Consider the following 23,310-nt stretch of genomic DNA (forward strand, 5'->3'; position numbering starts at 1 on the left):
TTGGGTGGCATTCATCGTGGGCCCGCTGTTTTTTCACCGTAATAGCAAAGGCTGGAAACCACACAGGTGTCCATGAGTAGGGGCCTGGCTCCAGGTGTGCCGTCTTTTAAAAGGTGAGGCAGCTCTGTGTTCTGAGTGTGAGTGAGCTCCAAGATAAGAGTGTTGCACGAGGAAAGCAGCTCAGCTGTACACCTGTGCTGCCACTGTGGAAAGAATATGTCCGTGCCATTATTCACCTGGCACATCTAAGGAAGGGTTCACAAGCGAGTGGTCATAGTGGTTCCTCTGGAGGGGGATTCAGGTTGCCAGGAAATGAGAGGGAAGGCTTACTGTCCACTGAATACCTATTGGTAGGCTTGAGTTTTGTGCTACATGTATACAATATCGCTTTTTTTAAAAAAAAAAAAAAAGTTAAAATGAGGCTGTACCTTGTATTCATGTTTCTTTAGCCCTGTGTCACCTGGAAGGCAAATGAAGACCTCAGAGGCCCAGGGTCCTTAGAGTTGGATAGAGCATGGGGCTCTATCATTACCAGCTTCTTAGGAGCAGAAACTTCCACTCTTTAAAAATGAGAAACTGCAGGGTGTGGTACAGTGTTTCACACCTGTAATCCCAGGAATTTGGGAGGGCCAGGCAGGAGGATCGCTTGAGGCTTAGAGTTTGAGACCAGCCTGGGCAATATAGCAAGACCCCGTCTCTACAAAATAATAATAATAAGAATAATAATAATAAAGCCTGGTGTGGTGGCTGCACCTGTAGCCCTAGCTACTTGGGAAGCTGAGGCGGGATTGCTTGAGCCCGGGAGTTGGAGGCTGCAGCGAGCTATCATTGCACCACTGCACCCCAGCTTGGGCAACAGTGAGACCCTGTCTCTTTAGAGAAATCAGGCAGAAGGCCGGGCACGGTGGCTCAAGCCTGTAATCTCAGCACTTTGGGAGGCCGAGATGGGTGGATCACGAGGTCAGGAGATCGAGACCATCCTGGCTAACACGGTGAAACCCCGTCTCTACTAAAAAATACAAAAAACTAGCTGGACGAGGTGGCGGGCGCCTGTAGTCCCAGCTACTCGGGAGGCTGAGGCAGGAGAATGGTGTGAATCCGGGAGGTGGAGCTTGCAGTGAGCTGAGATCCGGCCACTGCACTCCAGCCTGGGTGAATGAGCGAGACTCCGTCTCAAAAAAAAAAAAAAAGAGAAATCAGACAGAAGAAAGCAGAGACCCTGACCCAACAGGGAGCATGAAAGACAGCAGGAGCTACGGCAAGTGGCGTAACGCGGCCCTGCAGAGTCCCAGCCTCCATAGGTGCCTTGTTCAGCCCTTCCAAGGAAGGGGTCATTTTCACCAATTTTTCTCAGTTGGGCTGTCATCAGTATCCAGTTCAAGTCACTCCCCTGGGCCAGTAGACCGCGTGTGTGGTATTCATCATGGACGTGCGGTTTTTCCCTTCCCAGGTATAAACTCCCGGGCTCCCCGGTTCACTGCTTGACAGATAGAGGAAAACAGCGGAGTGGTGAGTAGAAATTGGGTGATGACTGTTTTCTTGTTTCTGCAGTTCTTGGCCAGGCTGACCGAGAGGTTCGTGTTGGGAGTGGATATGTTCGTGGAGACACTGTGGAAAGTGTGGACCGAGCTCTTGGATGTTCTTGGACTTGATGGTAGGTGTGGGGGTGGCATTCGCGTAAGGTGTCATTCTATTTTGGTGGTTCTGGTGGTGTGGAACTGGTACTCACAGTGAGTAATACGTGAGAAGGTTGTGGAGGGCTGGTCAGTGAGGATAGGAGTAAACATTTTTTATTTTAATAGTCTCATATAGAGGCCAGGCACAGTGGCTCATGCCTGTAATCCCAGTGCTTTGGGAGACCAAGGTGGGACGGTTGCTTGAACCCAAGAATTCCAGACCAGCCTGGGCAATGTGGTGAAATCCCATCTCCACAAAAAAAGTACCAAAAAATTGCTGGGTGTGGTGGTGTGCACCTGTAGTCCCCAGCCACTCGGGAGGCTGAGGCAGGAGGATTGCCTGAGATCAGGAGTTTGAGGCTGCAGTGAGCTATGATCATGCCACTGTACTCCAGATTGGACGACAGAGCAAGACTCCTCTAAAATAATAACAAAAATAAAAAACAAATGGCCCATCAAAGCTGAGATTTCCTAGATGCCATTTAGGGTAAGGTGCGACTGACTGGGTAGTGCCAATTTGTGTGTCCCTAGGCAAAACACATGGACCAGAGGTATAGTGCTCTGGCTCACTGGGATCCGTGCAATAAATGACTAGTTATTTAGGTAGAAGGGGATTTCATGGAGACAGAGACACTCAAAAGAATCTTCAGAAAGGCTGAGGGAGAGATGCATGGCCTCAGACATTGCTGAACTGGCCGTCCAGGGTTGTAGCTGTTGAGACCATTGAGCGCCCCAGCTGGGCTCTTTCCAGCCCCACCACCCTAGTCCCAGCTGCCACCTGTCTCACGGGAAGGTCTGCAGTTGCTGCATGTGGCAGGGTTCCTAAGACCACTTACAGGCTCACCGGTTCCCTAGGAGCACTGGCAGGACTCAGCATATAGCTGTCCTCACGGCTGTGATTTATTGTGACGGAAGGATGCAAGCACCATCAGCAAAGGGAAAAGGCGTGTGAAGTCCCGGGGAGGCTAAGCTCAAGCTTCAAAGTCCTCTCCCTGGGGAGTCACACGGGACGCACTTAATTCCCCCAGCAGAGGGTGCCCACCGAGGACTCCGTGCCCAGGCTTTTTATTGGGGCCTGGTCATGTCGTCACCCTCTGCTTGACATGTGTCAAAATTCTAGACTCCTAGAGGGAATGCAGGTGTTGTCATAAACCACATCATTTATGTCAACAGCCTAGGCCTGGTGTCTCCAGGCTGCACTCTGGCCCCAGCTCTGCACCTGGCACAAAGAGGCCCTTTTTGTTTGTTTGTTTGTTTGTTTTGAGTCTCACTCTGTCGCCCAGGCTGGAGTGCAGTGGCGCTATCTCTGCTCACTGCAAGCTCCGCCTCCTGGGTTCACACCTCAGCCTCCTGAGTAGCTGGGACTACAGGCACCCACCACCATGCCAGGCTAATTTTTTGTATTTTTAGCAGAGAGGGAGTTTCACCGTGTTAGCTAAGATGGTCTCGATCTCCTGACCTCATGATGTACCCGCCTCGGCCTCCCAAAGTGCTGGGATTACAGGCGTGAGCCACCATCCCTGGCCTTTGTTTGTTTTTGTTCAGGATCTCACTCTATTGCCCAGGCTGGAGTGTAGTGGCTCAGTCATGGCTCACTACAGCCTCAACTTCCTGGGCTTGTGATCCTCCCACCTCAGCCTCCCGAGTAGCTGGAACCACAGGCCCATGCCACCAGGCCTGGCTACTTTTTACATTTTCTGTAGAGACAGGGTCTTACCATGTTGCCCAGGCTGTTCTCAAACTCTTGGGCTCAAACCGTTCTGCTTCAGCCTCCCAAAGTGCTGGGATTATAGGCGTGAGCCACCACACCCAGCCCACTCTTGGTAAATAAGAGCAGGAGGGCTGTGGGGCCCGCTGCTTAGCCAGTCGTGTGGGCTGAAATGTGCTCCCCGAGAGTAAGAATATGTATTCCAGTCCTAGCCCTGGGCCTGTGAGTGAGCCCTTGTTTGGGAATGGGGTCTGCAGATGTGATCAAGTTAAGTGAGATCGTCTTGGATTAATGATTTAATGATTGATGTGCTTATAAGAAGTGGGAAATTTGGACACAGAAGCACCAAGAAACATAGGGAGAAGATGGCCCTGGGAAGTGAGAAACAGGGACTGGAGGGACGGAGCCATAAGCCAAGGAACACCTGGGGCTACCAGAAGCTGGAAGAGGCGAGGAAGGATCTTCCCTTGAGCTTTCAGAGGGAGCGTGGCCCCGCCGAGACCTTGATTCAGACTTCCGGCCTCCAGAACCGCAAGTGGATGAATTTCTGTTGTAAACCGCCCAGTTCGTAGTGGTTTGTTGCGGCAGCCACGGGAAACTACTATACCATAGCCCTGTTACATGTGGAATCTCTCAGCACTGCCCGTCGGTCCTTGACATCCCCATTTTACTGATCAGAGATGGGGGAATGAGGTCCACTAGCCATGATGGGCACACTGGTTCATACTTGTTGACATCCCAGGCCATTCAGAAACATCTCTGAGTTCAACCTTTAAGAGGCCTTATGCCAACTCAGTCACCTCACTGCTCAAAGAATTGGAGGCGTCGGCATAGCCAGAGGACACTGTGCACCTGGCAGCCCCCCGGGACCACTCATGGCCCCTCCTGGGACTTGGCAGAGTTAACGCACCCTCCCCCAGATGCAGCCACTGCTTGCAATCCTCTTAGCTTCCATATTCACCACCTGCCCGGATTGTCAAACTCTCCGTGTTTTCATCGCCACCCATTGAACCCTGGAGAAACAAACCTGATTGCAGAAAATCGCACGCAGCTTGGAATGAAAAACTACAGAGTGGGAACAGCCTCCTAATCATATGGAAGAAGCCCAGAATAGAGGCATCCGCAGCGGATCCATGAGCCCTGAATGCCCGCATTCATCAGGAGAGCAGCTGGCGCGTTCCGGAGGCGAAACGAGCTTGCTTCCGTGTTGAAGCTTTTCTAGTTCTGTTTGATGCGTAAGCTTCAAGGCATCCAAAGGCCTTTGGAATTCGTGTCTTATGCGCAGAAGTTTGAGTGCAAAATGCTTTACAGGAAGCCATACACCAACGTTGGATATTCTGGTAAAGAAGGTTTCTGTGAGCACAATTCTGTAATTTCTTTCTTCAGTGTTTTTTTTTTTTTTTTTTTTTTAAGAGTCTGGTTAAAATGGGAACTCCGTAGCCCCGAGTGGTCTAATAGAAAAAGAATGTGAGCCCCCTAGATGATGTGAAGTTTTCTAGTAACCATGTCAAAAGGGTAAAAAGAAACGGTGAAATTAATTTTTCTTCCTTTTCTTTTTTTTGGGGGGGTGGTGGGGGGCAGGAGGGACAAAGTCTTACTCTGTTGCCCAGGCTGAAGTGCAGTGGCATGATCTCGGCTCACTGCAACCTCCGCCTCCCGGGTTCACGCCATTCTCCTGCCCCAGCCTCCCGAGTAGCTGGGACTACAGGTGTGTACCACCACGCCCCATTCTCCTGCCCCAGCCCCCCGAGTAGCTGGGATTACAGGCATGCGCCACCATGCCTGGCTAATTTTTTTGTATTTTTAGTAGAGACAAAAGTTTCTCTGTTGGCCAGGCTGTTCTTGAGCTCCTGACCTCGTGATCCACCTGCCTCAGCCTCCCAAAGTGCTGGGATTATGGGCATGAGCCACTGCTCCCAGCCTTTTTTTTTTTTTTTTTTTTTTTTTTTGAGACGGAGTCTCGCTCATTCACCCAGGCTGGAGTGCAGTGGCCGGATCTCAGCTCACTGCAAGCTCCACCTCCCGGATTCATGCCATTCTCCTGCCTCAGCCTCCCGAGTAGCTGGGACTACAGGCGGGCGCCACCTCGCCCGGCTAGTTTTTTTTGTATTTTTTAGTAGAGAGGGGGTTTCACCGTGTTAGCCAGGATGGTCTCGATCTCCTGACCTCGTGATTCACCCGTCTCGGCCTCCCAAAGTGCTGGGATTACAGGCTTGAGCCACCGTGCCCGGCTTTTTTTTTTTTTTTTTGAGACAGAGTCTTGCCCTGTTGCCCAGGCTGGAGTGCAGTGGCGCAATCTCAGCTCACCGCCACCTCTACCACCCCAGGCTCAGGTGATTCTCCTACCTCAGCTTCCCAACTAGCTGGGACCACAGGTGTGCGCCACCACGTCTGGCTAATGTTTGTATTATTATTATTATGTTTTGAGATGGAGTATTGCTCTGGCACCCAGCCTTGAATGCAGTGGCCGATCTCGGCTCACTACTGCAACCTCCACCTCCTGGGTTCAAGCCATTCTCGTGCCTCAGCCTCCCGAGTAGCTGGGATTAGAGGCTCCTGCCACCGTGCCTGGCTAATTTTTTAATTTTTTTTAGTAGAGATGGGGTTTCACCATCTTGGCCAGGGTAGTCTCGAACTCCTGACCTCATGATCCACCTGCCTCAGCCTCCCAAAGTGCTGGGATTACAGGCGTGAGCCACCGTGCCCCACCTAATGTTTGTATTTTTTGTAGAGATGGGGTTTTGCCATGTTGCCCAGGGTGGCCTTGAACTCCTGAGCTCCAGTGATCTGCCTGCCTTGGCCTCCCAGAGTGCTGGGATTACAGGCATGCACCACCATGCCCAGGTGAAATTAATTTTAATAAGGTATTTTAGTTAACCCAATATATTAAAAACATCCCAACTTATAATTAATAGAAAATTACGAGGTGTCTCACATTTTTTTGGGTAACTAAGGCCTTTGAGACTCAGTCTCTATTTGACACTTAGAGCGCACGTCAGTTCTGACTTGTCACATTTCAAGGGCTCAGCACACGATAGATGGCACAGCCTTTGTCCCCATTCTAGATCTGCTGGCACAAAACATGTGTCCAGGAGTTGGAAGGATGGATTTAAGGTTCACGTCTTTGTCGTGTTGCTTACTCCTCTGAAGCCGCTGAGGCCACTTCCAACAAAGTTTCCAATAAAGTGGGGAAAATATAAACTGTGCTTCAGTGATGCATCGGCACAGGGCAGGGACTGTGTGGCTCCGGAAACTGGATCCCCTGGTTCCAAATCCCAGCTCTGCCGTGTCCTAGCTGTGGGACCCTGGGCAAGGAGTCCTTGTGTGGAAAATGCTGTTTACCCTATCAGCAAGTCATGAGGACTAGATGACTGTGTGTGTAGGGTGGTTGGATGGCGCCCAGCCCATGGTCAATACTTGGGGGCTTACGAAGGGGCCCTCCTCCAAAATGTACATCATTGTGCATTTCTGGGACCTGCCAATCTCACTTCTCCACACTGAGGGCCGGCTGGCCAGCTGCACCCAGAGCCAGCTTCCCCTGCCGCAGCCATCAGGATTGACAGGTGTGCAGGTGTAAACCTGGCCCACGCTGAGGAACAAGTCGGCCACCAAAACATTCACTTTGCTTGAACGGTGCCTGTTAGGCGTTGAATCGTGTCCCCCCATATTCATCTGTTGAAGTTCTAACGCCTAGAACCTCAGAATGGGACGCTGTTTGGAGATGGGGTCATTGTGGGTGTCATTTGTTAAGATGAGGTCATACTCTGGAGTAGGGTGGGTCCCACATCCAATGTGACCGGTGTCCTTACATGAAGGGGAAATTTAGACACAGACACAGGCAGGGAGAAGGCCGCGTGAAGGCGGAGTAGAGAGAGGAGTATGTCTGGCAGTCTCGGAGTGCCAAGGATCGCCAGCAACCCGCAGACACTAGGAGGGGCCTGGGCCGATTCGCCCTCAAGCCTCTGAAGGAGCCAGCCCTGCTGACACGTTCTTCGCAGACTTCCAGCCTCCGAACAAACTGAGAGAATAAACTTCTGTTCTTTTTTTTTGAGATGGAGTCTTGCCCTGTTGTCCAGGCTGGAGTGCAGTGGCGCTGTCTTGGCTCACTGCAGCCTCCGCCTCCTGAGTTCAAGCGATTCTATTGCCTCAGCCTCCCGAGTGGCTAGGATTACAGGCTCATGCCACCAAATCTGGCTAATTTTGTTGTTGTTGTTGTTGTTGTTTTGAGATGGAGTCTTGCTCTGTTGCCCAGACTGGAGTGCTGTGGTGCAATCTCAGCTCACTGCAACCTCTGCCTCCCGGGTTCAAGCGATACTCCGGCCTCAGCCTCCTAAGTAGCTGGAATTACAGGCACCCACCACCACACTGGGCTAATTTTTGTATTTTCGGTAGAGGTGGAGTTTCACCATGTTGGCCAGGCTGGTCTCGAACTACTGATCTCAGGTGATCCACCCGCCTTGGCCTCCCAAAGTATTGGGATTACAGGCGTGAGCCACTGCACCCGGCCTTCTGTTCTTTTTTTTAGCTACTTGGCCATGGCAGCACTAGGGAAGTCAGACGGTACCCCTTGGCCATCAGGCAGAACATGCAGGGCCACTCGTGTTCTCTTTAGGATTTTGAGGGCCTCAGGGAGTGACATTGCTTTGGACCACCCTTCCTTGGTTTAAAGGACAGCTTTCACTGAAGTCACCGAGGGGTGGAAGGCAGGGGTGCCATTCTCCTCTCTGGGCATCTTTCCCAGCTGATCACCTATCTTGGCCCCTTGATGACATGATGATGCTTCTCAAAGTATGCTCTAAGGAACCCCAGGAGGTCCCTGAGACCCTTTTGGTTAGGAGGGGTGACTTGAGAGTTCCTCTCTTCTCCAGTAACACGTCTCTGAGGTCAGGGATTTAGCAGGTACTTTACTACTTCCATATATATTGATGCCATGTTAAGATGATGGCATTTTGGGTATATTGGATTAAACAAAATATTAATTCCACCTTTTTTTTTTTTTTTGCCTTTTTTGCTGTGAGTACTTGAAAATTTTCGGTGACAAACATGGCTCATATTTGTGGCTGGTGTTCCGTTCCTCTGAATTCAAAAACGTATTTGGGGGCCAGGTCTCCTCTAAATAGCTAGATAGCAAAGAGACTGGCAAACATTCAGAACACTGCTACTCTTCTCACTGTGGTTTGTTCTGCTTTCGAAACAGTTGCTTTTCGTGAAAAATATTTTGTGTTAACCTGTTGTCTCGGTCAGTTCAGGCTGCTGTAACAAAACTCCATAGACTGTGTGGCTTAACAACGACTTTTTTTTTTTTTTTTTTTTTTTTTGTTGAGATGGAGTCTCTGTTCCACAGGCTGGAGTGCAGTGGCGCAATCTCGGCTCACTGCAACCTCAGCCTCCCGGTTCCAGTGATTCTCCTGCCTCAGCCTCCTGAGTAGCTGGGATTACAGGCATGTGCCACCACGCCCGGCTAATTTTGTGTTTTTTTAGTAGAGATGAGGTTTTGCCATATTGGTCAGGCTGGTCTCGAACTCCTGACCTCAGATGATCTGCCCACCTTGGCCTCCCAAAGAACTGGGATTACAGGCATGAGCCACTGTGCCTGGCCTAACAGACATTTTCATTTCTCACAGTTTGGAGGCGGGAAATCCAGGATGAAGGTGCCGGCAGATTCAGGCTGTGGGGAGAGCCCTTTCTTGTAGAAGATGCCTCACTGTGTCTCACATGGAAGGAACAAAGCAGTTATCTGGGACCTCTTTATAAGGGCACTAAACTCATTCAAGGGGGCTCCACCGCCATGACCTGATCACCTCCCTAGGACTCCACCTCCTAAGACCGTCACTTTTGGGGTTAGGATTTCAACAAAGGAATTTTGTGGGGGATGCAAACACTCAAAGCCTAGCATCTATAATGGGTTGTTATTTGAAAATGAGTTAATGATAGCAATGTTTTTAAATTATTAACGGCTGGGCACAGTGGCTCATGCTGGTAATCCCAGCACTTTGGGAGGTTGAGGCAGACAGATTGCTTAAGCCCAGGAGTTTGAGACCATCCTCGGCAACATAGTGAGACCCTGTCTCTACAGAAAATCAAAACATTAGCTAAGTGGTGCATGCTTGTAGTCTCAGCTACTCAGGAGGCTGAGGTGAGAGAATTGCTTGAGCCCAGGAGATAGAGGTTGCAATGAGCTGAGATCATGCTACTGCAGTCTAGCCTGGGCTACAGAGCAAGACTGTCTCAAATAAGTAAATGAAAAATAAATAAAATTTAAAAGACAATTAACAACTAATTAAAAACTAACCTAATTTTCTGCTCTGGTAAATATATCAGTTAGGTAGAACCCACATAAACAAAAGCTCTGGGGACGCTTCAATAATACTGAAGAGTGCAAACAGGTCTTGAGACTGAGAGGTTTGGGAAACACTGGTTTAGCCTCCAGTCTGCAGGGGACAGGTGTGAAAGTCAGCTCCCAAGTCAACCACATTTAGTCAAAATGCTCACGATGCCTCAGGAAGGCACGGTATGGGAAACACACGCTGGCTTCTGGGGAGTCCTGGTGACCCCAAACCTTTAGTCCCAGAGACGGCTGCTGTTTACAGTGTTGGACTCTAGACACTGGCCCGCCGTGCAGAGTCTGATCATTCTGGGGAACTATGAGACATTCACGCCGTAGGTGTCGTTATTGACCGGAGGAGCTCCAGGGTCGAGGCTTCGCATCTCAGGCCTGCGCTGGATTTGCGCTTGCCCACTCCAGATGGTTGTGTCACACTTCTTCCCATAGTCCTCTCTGTCCCCAAATGCATAGAGTTCATCGCGCCTAAGCCGGTGGATCTCAAAGTGACCCTTAGATCAGCAGCAGCAGCAGGAGCCTCCCTGGCAAACTTGTAAGAGGCGCAGATGTGGCTGGGCATGGTGCCTTATGCCTGTAATCCCAGCACTTTGGGAAGCCAAGGCAGGCAGGTTGCTTGAGCTCAGGAGTTTGAGACCAGCCTGGGCAACATAGCGAGATCCTATCTGTATTTGCTGATTTCCACACTGCTATAAGGAAATGCCTGAGGCTGAGTAATTTATAAATAAAAGAGGTTTAATTGACTCACAGCTCCACATGGCTGGGGAGGCCTCAGGAAACTTGTAATCATGGTGGAAGTCAAAGGGGAAGCAAGGCACATCTTATGTGGTGGCAGGAGAGAGAGGAAGCAAGAGCGAGGGATAAACTGCCAAACGCTTAAACCATCAGATCTCGTGAGACTCGCTCACTTTCATGAGAACAGCATGGAGGAAACCACCCCCACGATCCAATCACCTCCTACCAGGTCCCTCCCCGGACACGTGGGGACTACAGTTTGAAATTAGATTTGGGTGAGAACACAGAGCCAAACCATGTCACTGTCTCTATAAAAAAATACAAAAATTAGGCAGCTGTGTTGGCGCACGTCTGTAGTCCTAGCTACTCGGGAGTCTGAGGTGGGAGGATCGCTTGAGCCCGAAAGGTCAAGGTTGCGGTGAGCTGAGATCACACCATCACACTCCAGCCTGGGTGACAGAACAAGACCCTGTCTGAAACCAAAAAAGCTGCAGATTCTTCGACCTACCCAGAACCTACTGAATCAGATCTGGGGGTGGGGCCCAGCAACCTATTTTCCTAAGCCCTCCAGGGGATTCCTGGAGGAATCACACAAGTTTGAGAGCTGCTTGTGTAAATTACGCTTAGGATATAGCTCTCCTTGGAATTGTCAAACAACACTATGAGGAAACAGACAATTGCAGCATGTGGGACCCCCTGCAAGAAAACCATCCTGGAAAAATTAGACTTCAGAATTTCAGTGTTTCTAAAATGTCTTGGGTCTCTTCTCGATTAACGGAGACTAAAGTGATGGCGAATGCAGAACATGAACTGTTGCTGGGTCCTGGTGAGGGTCGGGAGGAAACAGCTATTCCTGGATAACTGGGAAATTCAAGTGATATTATATGGAATTGTTAATTAATTAATTTTTTTTTTTGAGATAGAGCCTCACTGTGTCTCAGGCTGGAGTGCAGTGGTGCCATCTAGGCTCACTGCAACCTCTGCCTCCTGGGTTCAAGCAATTCTCGTGCCTCAGCCTCCCGAGTAGCCAGGATTACAGGTGTGCGCCACCACGCCTGGCTAATTTTTGTGTTTTTAGTAGAGATGGGATTTCACCATGTTGGCCAGGCTGGTCTCAAACTCCTGATCTCAGGTGATCCACCCACCTCGGCCTCTCAAATGCTGGCATGAGCCACCGTGCCCAGCCTAGAATTGTTAATTTTCTTAGAATGATGATAATATCATGGTTTTGAGATGAATGATGTCTTTATTCTTAGATGATGCATGATGAAATATGTGTACATCTTTCAAATGGGTTAATCCAAAAAGTATGTAAATGGAGAATGCAATATGCAGCATTTTAAATAATTGTTCAACCTAGTTGGTTTCAAAAGGAATATTCTACTGTTCTTTCAACTTTTTTGTTTCAATTTCCTTAAGTCAGGCACACAGAAGATGCTACTCTTACATTTCACTGCATTCTTGAGATGGAACTTCGTGTGTGGGTGCCAGTTAGGATCAGGTTTGGCTGAAACAGAAATCCAACATAACATTGGCTTAACCAAGATGAATGCTTCTTTCCCTCTTATATAAAAGTTCTCAGGGAGGTGGTGAGGCGGGTTTGATGGCTCTGATGCATGTGGTGCTCTGGACCAAAGTACCTTCCATTGTATTGTTCCTCCATGAGTACCTTCCCCGACCTCATGTTCCAAAGTGGCTGCTCCAATTCCAGCCATTGTATCCATGTTCCAGCAGGCAGAAGAGGTAAAGGACACATTCCTGCTACTTTAAGGGAAAATCCTCTGAAGCTACTGCAAAAGACTTCCACTTACCTCTCCTTGACCAAAGCTTAGTTATGTAGCTGCAAGAGAGGCTAGGAAATGCTTTAATCCTAGGTGGTTGTGTGCTCAGCCTGAAGGGCATTTGTTACTATGGAAACTGAAGGACAATTTGTAGGCTATGCCCCACTGCCAGAGGTGTTTTAGTAAAAGGCAAAAGTTGTTTTTTGAGACACAGTCTTACTCTGTCAAACAGGCTGGAGTGCAGTGGCACATTTTGGCTCACTGCAGCCTTGACCTCCCGGCCTGAAGTGATCCTCCCACCTCAGCCTCCTGAGTAGCTGGGACTACAGGCGTATGCTATCACGCCTGTCTAAATTTTTAAAAATTTGTGTTCTCTAGGGATTGGTTCTGTATTAGTCTGTTTTCACACTGCTATAAAAACATACCCGAGGCCAAGCATAGTGGCTCAGGCCTGTAATCCCAGCACTTTGGGAGGCTGAGGAGGTGCATCACTTGAGGTCAGGAGTTCAAGACCAGCCTGGCCAACACGGTGAAACCTCATCTCTACTAATAATACAAAAAGCAGCTGGGTATGGTGGCATGTGCCTATAATCCCAGCTACTTGGGAGACTGAGGCAGGAGAATTGCTTGAACCTGGGAGGCAGAGGTTGCAACGAGCCAAGATTGTGCCACTACACTCCAGCCTCAAACAAACAAAAAACCTGAGACTGGGTAATATATAAATAAAAGAGGTTTAATTGACTCACAGTTCTGCATGGCTCAGGAAACATAATCATGGCAGAAGGCAAAGGAGAAGCAAGCACCGTCTTCACAAGGCGGCAGGAGAGAGAGAGAGAGAGCAAAGGAGGCAGCTGCCAAACACTTTTATACCATCAGATCTCATGAGACCCCCGCCCACGATCACAAACAACATGGGGAAACCACCCCCATGACCCAGTCACCCCCCACGAGGTTCCTTCCTCCACACGTGACGATTACAATTCAAGATGAGATTTGCGTGGGAGCACAGAGCTAGTCCATATCAGGGTCTCACTATGTTGCCCAGGCTAAAGGTGAAAGATGTATATGATTTGAAGAGAAACCAGTGTATGGAGAGGATTTTTAAAACTCAATATGGCAGGCCGTCTTAAAGGGCTTCCCTGGCCAGGCGCAGTGGCTCATGCCTGTAATCCCAGCACCTTTGGGAGGCCGAGGCGGGTGGATCACCTGAGGTCAGGAGTTCGAGTCCAGCCTGACTAACATGGAGAAACCCCGTCTCTACTAAAAATACAAAATTAGCCAGCTGTGGTGGTGCATGCCTGTAATCCCAGCTACTCGGGTGGCTGAGACAGGAGAATCGCTTGAACCTAGGAGGCAGAGGTTGCGGTATGCCGAGATCACATCATTGCACTCCAGCCTGGGCAACAGAGCAAGACTCGGTCTCAAAAAAAAAAGGCTTCCCTGTGTATCCTCACGGAGCTTAGTGTGACTCTTCACAGAGGAACTTCCTTGAGTTCCTTGGGTTGTTGCAAAGGCCTTTTAAGCCCAGCAGGTCAGCTAAGCTACCCAACTCCAGCTTGTCAAGAAACCCCTGGCCCCTGTGTAACTAGCCCTGTTCCTCTTTTCTGTCCTGCAGTCTCCAACCTGTCCCAGTATTTCAGCCCAGCCTCGGTGTCCAGCAGCCCTGCCCGCGCGCTCCTGCTGGTCGGCGTCGTCCTCCTGGCCTACTGGTTCTTGTCCCTGACCCTGGGCTTCACCTTCAGCGTCCTGCACGTGGTGTTCGGCCGCTTCTTCTGGATCGTGCGGGTCGTCCTGTTTTCCATGTCCTGCGTGTACATCCTGCACAAGTACGAGGGCGAGCCCGAGAACGCGGTGCTGCCGCTGTGCTTCGTGGTGGCCGTCTACTTCATGACCGGGCCCATGGGCTTCTACTGGCGAAGCAGCCCCAGCGGCCCCAGCAACCCCAGCAACCCCAGCGTGGAGGAGAAGCTGGAGCACCTGGAGAAGCAGGTCAGACTGCTCAACATCCGTCTCAACCGGGTGCTCGAGAGCCTGGACCGCTCCAAGGACAAGTGAAGGTCAGCCGGCCGGGCGGGTCCACAGTTACCAGCACGCTGTCTCAGAAAACGAAAACGGAGGAAAAAAAAGCCAAACCCCAAACAATCTTAATAAACACGACTGAGCAAGAAAGTGGCGCTGTGTAAGGCTATTTCCACCCACCCGGCAACTCTCAGGACACATTCCAGAAGAGCGGAAAGATCATTGACGTGGAACTACACACAAAGTGTCATTAGTGGGAAAAGAAATATTTTTTAAACAAAGGATATAACCATATTTAGCTGTACAGTAAGAAATTTATCTGTGCATAGAGCATACAGTTAATTTTTTCAAGCATTTAAATACATCTTTTGTAAGGTTTTTTAATAAAGGCAGATTGAGTTAAGTTTATTAAAACTTTACATGGAGGGGAAGAATATGCTAATTTGACATTTGAGAAAAGTTGAAATGCAAGCGTTTGTTTTCGCAGCTTAGGGGATTGGTGGGTGAGGTCTGTGTGCGTTATTTTCATGTTCCCCAACTGTGAGCTTTATTTCATGTTATTTTTGGTGGATGTTGACTTAGTTCATGAATGTTGTCACTTCTAAATGTGGACAGTTGGGCTGCAGGATGCAACTCAACCTCTTTTGGATCCTAGAGACCCCTGCCAAGCTCCCATCGGTCCTATTTCTAAATGAAGACATCGCCATTTCTAGACCTGAGATTTTCTCCCCTCTGTGGTTGTATCTATTTTAACCTCAACATTTTGAAAAGGAAAATGCAATTAGGGGCCAAGAAATGTCCTGGGGATTTGATGCCAGGAAGTACCTGTGTAAGGACTGGAGATTGCTCCAGAATCTGTTCCTTGTCTCAATTTGCAGTTTGCTCACTAGGCCTATATACAAAAGCTATAGCCTTGAGGGGTTTTTTGTTTCATTTTGCTTTTGGTTTCCTCAGGACGTTAGAAGGAAAACAAGCAGTAGCAGCTAATAACATTCTCAAGTGTATTGCTGCTTAGAAAGATTCTCAGGAACAATTAGCAGCAATAAGCAAGCCTTTGAAAAGAGCTGAATTATTTTTCCTGAAATATTTACGATACACAGGTGCTTTTTATCTGAAATCTGTTGTGTCCTCCTTTTAGGCAGTCTCTGTGGGCAGAGAGTGGGACATGCGATGTGGACAGCTGTGGGGATCCTGGGCAAGGGAGTTTCAGAAGGTGTGGCTCAGGGGCTGGTAGAAACGCCCCTTTGCTAGACCTTTGTTTTTTAAAAAAGAAAGCCCTAGGCCAGGCGCAGTGGCTGACGCCTGTAATCCCAGCACTTTGGGAGGCCAAGGAGTGTGGATCACCTGAGGTCAGGAGTTCGAGACCAGCTTGGCCAACATGGTGAAGCCCCCGTCTCTACTGAAAATACAAAAATTAACGGCATGGTGGTGTGTGCCTGTAGTCCAGCTACTCAGGAGGCTGAGGCAGGAGAATTGCTTGAACCTGGGAGGCGGAGGTTGTGGTGAGCTGAGATCACACCACTACACTCCAGCCTAGGCAATAGAGCAAGACTCCATCTTAAAAAAAAAAAAAAGCACAGCATTTTGCAGCTTTGAAGCTACTGGGATCACGACTATCTCTGTGGCCCTTACCTGGCCACAGATGTGCCCTGGCAACCCACTCACAGTGCCCTGCGTGCAGGTTGGTAGATACGCCTGCCAGACCTGCTAGAATCAAGACCTTATGGTCCAGGTCTCAGTTTGGAGAAGATTCAGCTATCTGCCACTTCTTGTGTAGTGTTCCTGTGAAGTTTTATTTTTGGTGCAAGTATCTGGAAAACAGATACAGATGTTTTTGTGGATGTTGATGAGACTTCTGTTTTTAAGGTACACATGATGGGACCCAAACTCTCCTGGAGAGTTCCATTCACTTTCTGAAACGTGTACCTGTTTCAGGTGCATGTTTATTCAATGTGCATGGGTATTTAAGATTTGCTGGAGCAGGCTGGGCATGGTGGCTCACCCCTGTAATCCCAGCACTTTGGGAGGCCAAGGCGGGCGGATCACCTGAGGTCAGGAGTTCGAGACCAGCCTGGCCAACATAGTGAAACCCCGTCTCTACTAAAAATACAAAAATTAGCCGGGCCTAGTGGTGGGTGCCTGTGATCCCAGCTACTTGAGAGGCTGAGGCTGGAGAATTGCTTGAACCTGGGAGGCAGAGGTTGCAATGAGCAAGATCATGCCACCACACTCCAGCCTCAGCAACAGAGCGAGACTCCATCTCAAAAAAATTATTTGCTGGATCAAATTTTTTATTTTTATTTTTGAGATGGAGTCTCGCTCTGTCACCCAGGCTAGAGTGCAGTAGCGCGATCTGCAAGCTCCGCCTCCCGGGTTCACGCCATTCTCCTGCCTCAGCCTCCTGAGTAGCTGGGATTAAAGGCGCCCGCCACTGCACATGGCTAATTTTTTGTATTTTTAAAAAACACGAGGTTTCACCATGTTAGCCAGGATGATCTCGATCTCCTGACCTTGTGATCCGCCTGCCTCAGCCTCCCAAAAGTGCTGGGATTACAGGTGTGAGCCATCGCGCCCGGCCTGGATCAAATCTTTATCCATGCACATTGGAACACGGGATTACTGGGTTGAAATCATTCTAGTTTTGTCATTTAGATACTTGTAGATGAATCTATTTTAGCACAGGGTATAAATAACTCGGGAGGTCATCTCCATCTTCTTTCCTTTTGTGCATTTGGCTATATCACATTTAGGTACTAAAACAGCTTTGCTCATGTTAGCCCATGGAAAACCGGTGTTCTGTGCACAAAGCCAATGATCGCCGGCCCTGCCTTGGCCCCTCCCTTGTTTGTGGTCATTGTGAGATGCCCGCATATTAAGGCTTAAGCTGTCACTGGGCTGCGCGTAATACCCGCTTCATTCCTCCTCCCACCCTCTTACTCGAAACATGAAGGGCACTGCGCTCTATTGCGATCTCGGTAAGATCATCATTTTAACTCGTATTCGACTGAGGGAGGTAACATGTTATCTGGGTGCTGGTGGATTGAGACCTCAAGCATCAATTCAAAATTGCTGTCGAAAATATGCACAATTTTTTTCCACTTTGGCTAAGTGTAGGCTCTGAAGCCAATTTTATAGCTTGATACATTCTGGTGAAAGATGTCTTCATTTTTAATGAAAGAACCTACAGTTAGTAGGTGTCACCTCAGGGTAGAACCTTATTTGAAATTCTGATAGAAATCCTAGATGCTAGATTTGAAATAAACCTGGGTTTTATTGCATATATTTTACCTTTTTTGGGGCACATCTTACCCCAAAATAATTGGGGATTTTTGGTTCCTTCTCCATTCCATGAAAGCTTGTAGGATATTGGGATTGGGCCTCCCCTCGCCACCTGCCTCATCTCTTTGTTTTTTTCTCTCTTTTGTATGTGGAAAAATGTATTTTTGTACCATATCTCATACCTGGAGAGAAACCTTTTTTATATCTTCAGGGCTGTAGAATATATTAGTGCAACACTTCACTGAATGTGATGTAAAAGCATTCTCATGAAAACTGGTTCTGTTATAATTAAGACTCAGTGTTTAAAAGATCTTAATCAGTGTTAATTTCCCAGTGTTTCAGTATCATAATAAACACTTGTTTTACTGAGAACAGAAAATAATCCAGAAAAGGAAAAGGACCAGCCATCTCTAGATTGCTACAATTGTATGGGCGTGTTGGGGTTGGTTCAGTGATCTCTTCCTTGACACCCTAGCAAAGATGCTTTTGTGGAGTGTAAACCTTCCATAAATATACTTTCCAGGCTGGGTACAGTGGCTCAAGCCTATAATCCCAGCACTTTGGGAGGCCAAGGCGGTGGATCACTTGTAGTCGGGAGTTCGAGACCAGCCTAGCCAACATAGTGAAATCCCGTCTCTACCAAAAAAATACAAAAAAAAATAGCGGGGTGTGGTGGCGGGTTCCTGTAGTCCCAGCTACTCAGGAGGCTGAGGTGGGAGAATTGCATGAACCCAGGAGGCAGAGGTTGAAGTGAACTGAGATCTCACCTCTGTACTCCAGTCGAGGCGACAGATTGAGACCCTGTCTCAAAAAAAGTGTGTGTGTGTGTATATATATTTATATATACACAGACACACACACACACATACACACACACACACTTACTTTCCAAAACCAATCGGCATTACCCGCCCTTTGGTTTCTTTTGCTTTGGGTTTCAGCCCCCATATCATTTCCGGTAACAGCACAGCAATAGAATTTCTGGGAAGCGGGCCTTGTGAATCGTGCCTGTGTCTTAATTCACAAAGGGGAGATGAATGCCTTTGAAAGGTGTTTAATACACTTTCCCCAGAAATGAGAGCCTGTCTCATGCAGGAGTCAGGAGGCAGCGATGTCAGGGAACTGGGACTATGTCTTTATGACTGTGATGGTGGTAACCAAGTGGTGTGGCCCCCTCTGGGAAACTGAGAACACAAAGGTTCGGGTCAGTGATTAGGAAGACTGTAATATGACTTTTTACACGCCCGGGAGGGCTGCCTTGCAGAGAGGATGTGAGCAGCTTACTCACTCATCTGGCCCTGTGATTCAGCAGGCTTATGGAGCAGTTAAGAATAACAGCTGTCAAATGGCCTAGACATGGTTAATGCAATTTGTCGCTAGTGGAAATCCTGAATTGCTTCATTTTTGCGATCGCCGCTACTTCTTAAGATGCTTTTGATGAATGACATCTGCCTTACAAGCTGACACCTGTTAACCTCTCCCCAGCAGGTTTCGAACTGGCCGACTTAACCAAAAAGCCGGCTCTTGCCATCTATCTAGTGTTAAAGGAATTCCTGAGGCTCCTAAGGGGTCAGCTGACCCACTCCCGACTTTTTAGTTTTAATGATCTATACCTTCTGCAACATTTTTGTTTATGGCCATTTGAATAGTTGGACTTTGACTCCTCACTTGTGAATAATAGGAATACATTTTGCAGAATCTAACACAATACCCTTAAAATTCATACTGGACAACCATCAGTATGATGTATAGTATCTGGTGTAAACAAATTTTATTCAGCATATTAAATTATTCTGTGTTTTGCTTTTCCTTGATATGTAGGAGGTGCACCAGTACCAGTTTTTCTCTTGTGGCTTAAAACGCTGATTGCCATTTGCCTTGTCTACTGAAAAGCTGTGGCAGCGTGTTACTGACCATGTGTTCTAATGTCTTTTTGCAGATTTAAAGGTTTTATTGTAGTGTCCATTTAATATCTGCATGTGTTTAATCTCTGAATACCATGTAATTAAACTGATTAACTTGTGATGGTGATGGTAATTAGCACACACTAAAAATCCAATGAAGCAATTGTTTCCCTCTTCTTAACTGGAAATCACACTTGTGAGGTATAGTATCCATTATCAACAGTGGAGTCATGATTGACTTCATATTTTGTGTATCTGGTTATAAATTTTGTATAGCATTTAATTTGGCACTTAATATAAACCAATTTGATTTAAATAGTGTGTGTGTGTACATGGTGTGTGTGTGTGTGCACTTTAGTTTCATGAGCCTTGGGAAATTGATTCTACAATTATATACAGATAAATGTATCAGGCATATTTTTTTGCAAAGCGATATATACATTCCTCTTATTTATTAAATCACTGGCTTTGGTGTTATGTAGAGATATTTGTAGATCTCAGAGCAGAATTAAAATATTGTGAAAATTACAGCTTAATAAATGTTTATTGTAATTTTGTTGTATGGACTTTTAAAATATATTTCATCACTTCTAACCAAACATTTGTGGAGTTTCCCCAGTTTTGATATGTAACCAGGATTCTATGGTTCTATTCTCAATCTGAGAAGAGTCATAAAACCTTGAATTTATGTGTTCAGTTGGAGGTAGGGTTGCAAGATAAAATACAGGATGCCCAGTTAAATTTGAATTTCAGATAAACAACCAGTGGTGTTTTAGTATACTGTAGAAGTGTTGGCTGCTCATCTGAAATTCAAATGTAAGCAAGTTTCCTGTATTTTTAGTTGCCAAATCTGACAGTCCTAGCACAATGATGTGCGCCTCTCCACCCCACCCCGCGTACCCATGCTGCTTTCTCAGGTCCTAAAAATCCTTTTCCTTTTTTTTTTTTTTTTTTTTTGAGACAGTCTCACCCAGGCTGGAGTGTAATGGCAAGATCTCAGCTCACTGCAACCTCCATCTCCTGGGCTCAAGCAAGCATGTCTGGCTAATTTTTGTATTTTTAGTAGAGATGGGGTTTCACCATGTTGGCCAGGCTGGTCTCCAGCTCCTGACCTCAGTGATGCGCCCGTTTCGGCTTCCCAAAGTGCTGGGAAACAGGCATGAGCCATCATGCCCAGCCCTAAAAATCCTATTCTCAGTAAACATTTAGGAGCAAATGTAACAGTAGTCAAATCAAGTTAAATACACTTCTGACCCATGAGTACTGCTCCTGGTTTTTATGCAAAGACAGTCTCACATAGGTCGATACGGGGACAATTTGAGGCTAGTTATTGTGAAGTTATCTGGGGGCAGCCTGTGTGGCCTGTCACTGGGAAAGCAGGCAGGTGAGTGGAGGCAGTGAGGCACCGGAGGACGTGCAGTAGGCAGTAGTGACAGTAACAGTGTGGGGTGAGAAGCAAACCAGAATGACGGGGACAGCTCATTTGAGTAAAGTCAATACCTGCTATTAAAGTAATCATTTTGGCCGGGCGCGGTGGTTCACACCTGTAATCCCAGCACTTTGGGAGGCCGAGGCGGGCGGATCACGAGGTCAGGAGATCTAGACCATCCTGGCTAACACAGTGAAACCCCGTCTCTACTAAAAATACAATTAGCCAGGCATGGTGGCGCACACATGTAGTCCCAGCTACTTGGGAGGCTGAGGCAGGAGAATTGCTTGAACCCAGAAGGCGGAAGTTGCGGTGAGCCAAAATCAGGCCACTGCACTCCAGCCTGGGTGACAGAGTGAGACTCCATCTCAAAAACAAACAAAATTATTATTTTGTGGCCAGGCGCGGTGGTTCATGCCTGTCATCCCAGCACTTTGGGAGGTCAAGGCGGGTGAATCACTCGAGTTCAGGAGTTTGAACTCGAGTTTTTATATTTCGTAGAAATTTATATTTCTACGAAAAATAAATAAATTAGTTGGGCACGGTGGTGTGTGCCTGTGCCTGTAGTCCCAGCTACTCGGGAGGCTGACATGGGAGGATCACTTGAGCCCAGGAGGTTGAGGCTGCAGTGAGCCATGATTGCACCACTGCATTCCAGCCTGGGCAACAGAGTGAGATCCTGTTCCAAAAAGTAATCATTTGGTAAGAACGCATTGAAAGCAAGATTCGAATTAAACACTGTCGGCCGAGGAGGAGGAGGGGAGTGGGTTATAGGGTGGGGATCAAGAGGAATGCCAAGTACAAGAGGAATGAGACCTCACAGGAGAAGTCGCTGAGGGCAGCGTTCCTTGGCCCTAGAGGGTGCTGGGAACCCTGCCCAAGCCTGGCCAGCTACAGCCTCACCATCTCCCACCGCCCTTCTGCCCTCTGCCAGTCCCGCTGCAGCCCCGGGGCAGCTGGCAGCATTGCTACCAGCCCCTTTGCATCTATGAAGGAAAAATAGAATCTTAGGACCTCAAACTCACTATGCCAAGGGCAAAGTTAAGCTTGGGAACTGAGTCACAAAACAAAAAACAAACACAAACTTCCTTCCTTTGTCCCAAACAGATAGCTGCCTACTTTATCTTGTATAAAGTGTAGATTTGGGCTGGCTGTAGTGGCTCACGCCTGTAATCCCAGCACTTTGGGAGGCTAAGGTAGAAGGATCACTTGAGCTCAGGAGGCAGAGGTTGCAGTGAGCCGAGATGGCGCCACTGCACTCCAGCCTGGGCGACAGAGTGAGACTCTGTCTCAGAAAAATAAATAAAAATGAATACATACATAAATACGTAAAACGTAGATTCATGAGTGCTCATCAAAGCCAAGCAGACTCTGAACCTGGCCTCACTGCCTACCATTCCCCACGTTTTTCCTCCGTCCTTCCCCGCCTGCTTGCTCATCTCTTTTAAATACTGAAGTCCTCAAAACCCTTTTCGGAGACAGCGCAGGCCACAGAGCCTACCGTGACTTGTTTCTTTCCCTTGGGCCCGGCCTCACCCTTGGCAATATAAGTCACTAATCCATTGAGACCTGCCCCAGTCACTTTTTGGTTTACACTCCTATTTCTTTTTTTTTTTTTTTTTTTTTTTTGGAGACGAGTCTCGCTCTGTCGCCCAGGCTGGAGTGCAGTGGCCGGATCTCAGCTCACTGCAAGCTCCGCCTCCCGGGTTCACGCCATTCTCCTGCCTCAGCCTCCCGAGTAGCTGGGACTACAGGTGCCCGCCACCACGCCCGGCTACTTTTTTGTATTTTTTTTAGTAGAGATGGGGTTTCACCGTGTTAGCCAGGATGGTCTCGATCTCCTGACCTCGTGATCCGCCCGTCTCGGCCTCCCAAAGTGCTGGGATTACAGGCTTGAGCCACCGCGCCCGGCCTACACTCCTATTTCTAACTAAGGCCCCCTGTACTGTTTTGTTTTTCTGGGTATTTATTTTATTTTATTTTATTTTATTTTGAGACAGAGTCTCACTCTGTTACCCAGGCTAGAGTGCCGTAGTGAGATCTCGCCTCACTGCAACCTCCATCTGCAAGTTCAAGCAACCCTGCCACCTCAGCCTTCCTAGTAGCTGAGATTACAGGCATGCACCACCATGCCCAGCTAATTTTTGTATTTTTTGGTAGAGATAGGTTTTCACAATGTTGGCCAGGCTGGTCTTGAGCCCCTGACCTTGAATGATCTGCCCGCCTCGGCCTCCCAAAGTGCTGGGATTACAGGCGTGAGCCACTGCCCAGGCTGTTTTTGTTTTGTTTTGTTTTGTTTGAGGCGGAGTTTCACTCTTGTTGCCCAGGCTGGAGTACAACGGTGCAATCTCAGCTCACCGCAACCTCGGCTTCCTGGGTTCAAGCAATTCTCCTGCCTTAGCCTCCCAAGCACACAGGCATGTGCCACCATGCCCAGCT

At 48.1% G+C, this 23,310-nt stretch overlaps 1 protein-coding gene across 1 annotated transcript in view; it reads left to right on the forward strand.

Moving 5' to 3' along the window:
• BRI3BP (BRI3 binding protein) overlaps window positions 1-19,994 on the forward strand; it is a 38,046-nt gene extending 18,052 nt beyond the window's left edge. Inside the window, exons 2-3 of the mRNA XM_037995119.2 lie at window positions 1,552-1,654; window positions 13,856-19,994. Coding sequence (XP_037851047.2) covers window positions 1,552-1,654; window positions 13,856-14,295 — 543 coding nt within the window. The 3' untranslated portion in view covers window positions 14,296-19,994. The remainder of the gene's footprint in view (window positions 1-1,551; window positions 1,655-13,855) is intronic.
• The last annotated feature ends 3,316 nt before the right edge of the window (window positions 19,995-23,310 follow it).

This window comes from Chlorocebus sabaeus, chromosome 11 (assembly GCF_047675955.1).
Source record: "Chlorocebus sabaeus isolate Y175 chromosome 11, mChlSab1.0.hap1, whole genome shotgun sequence".
Lineage (NCBI taxonomy): Eukaryota > Metazoa > Chordata > Mammalia > Primates > Cercopithecidae > Chlorocebus > Chlorocebus sabaeus.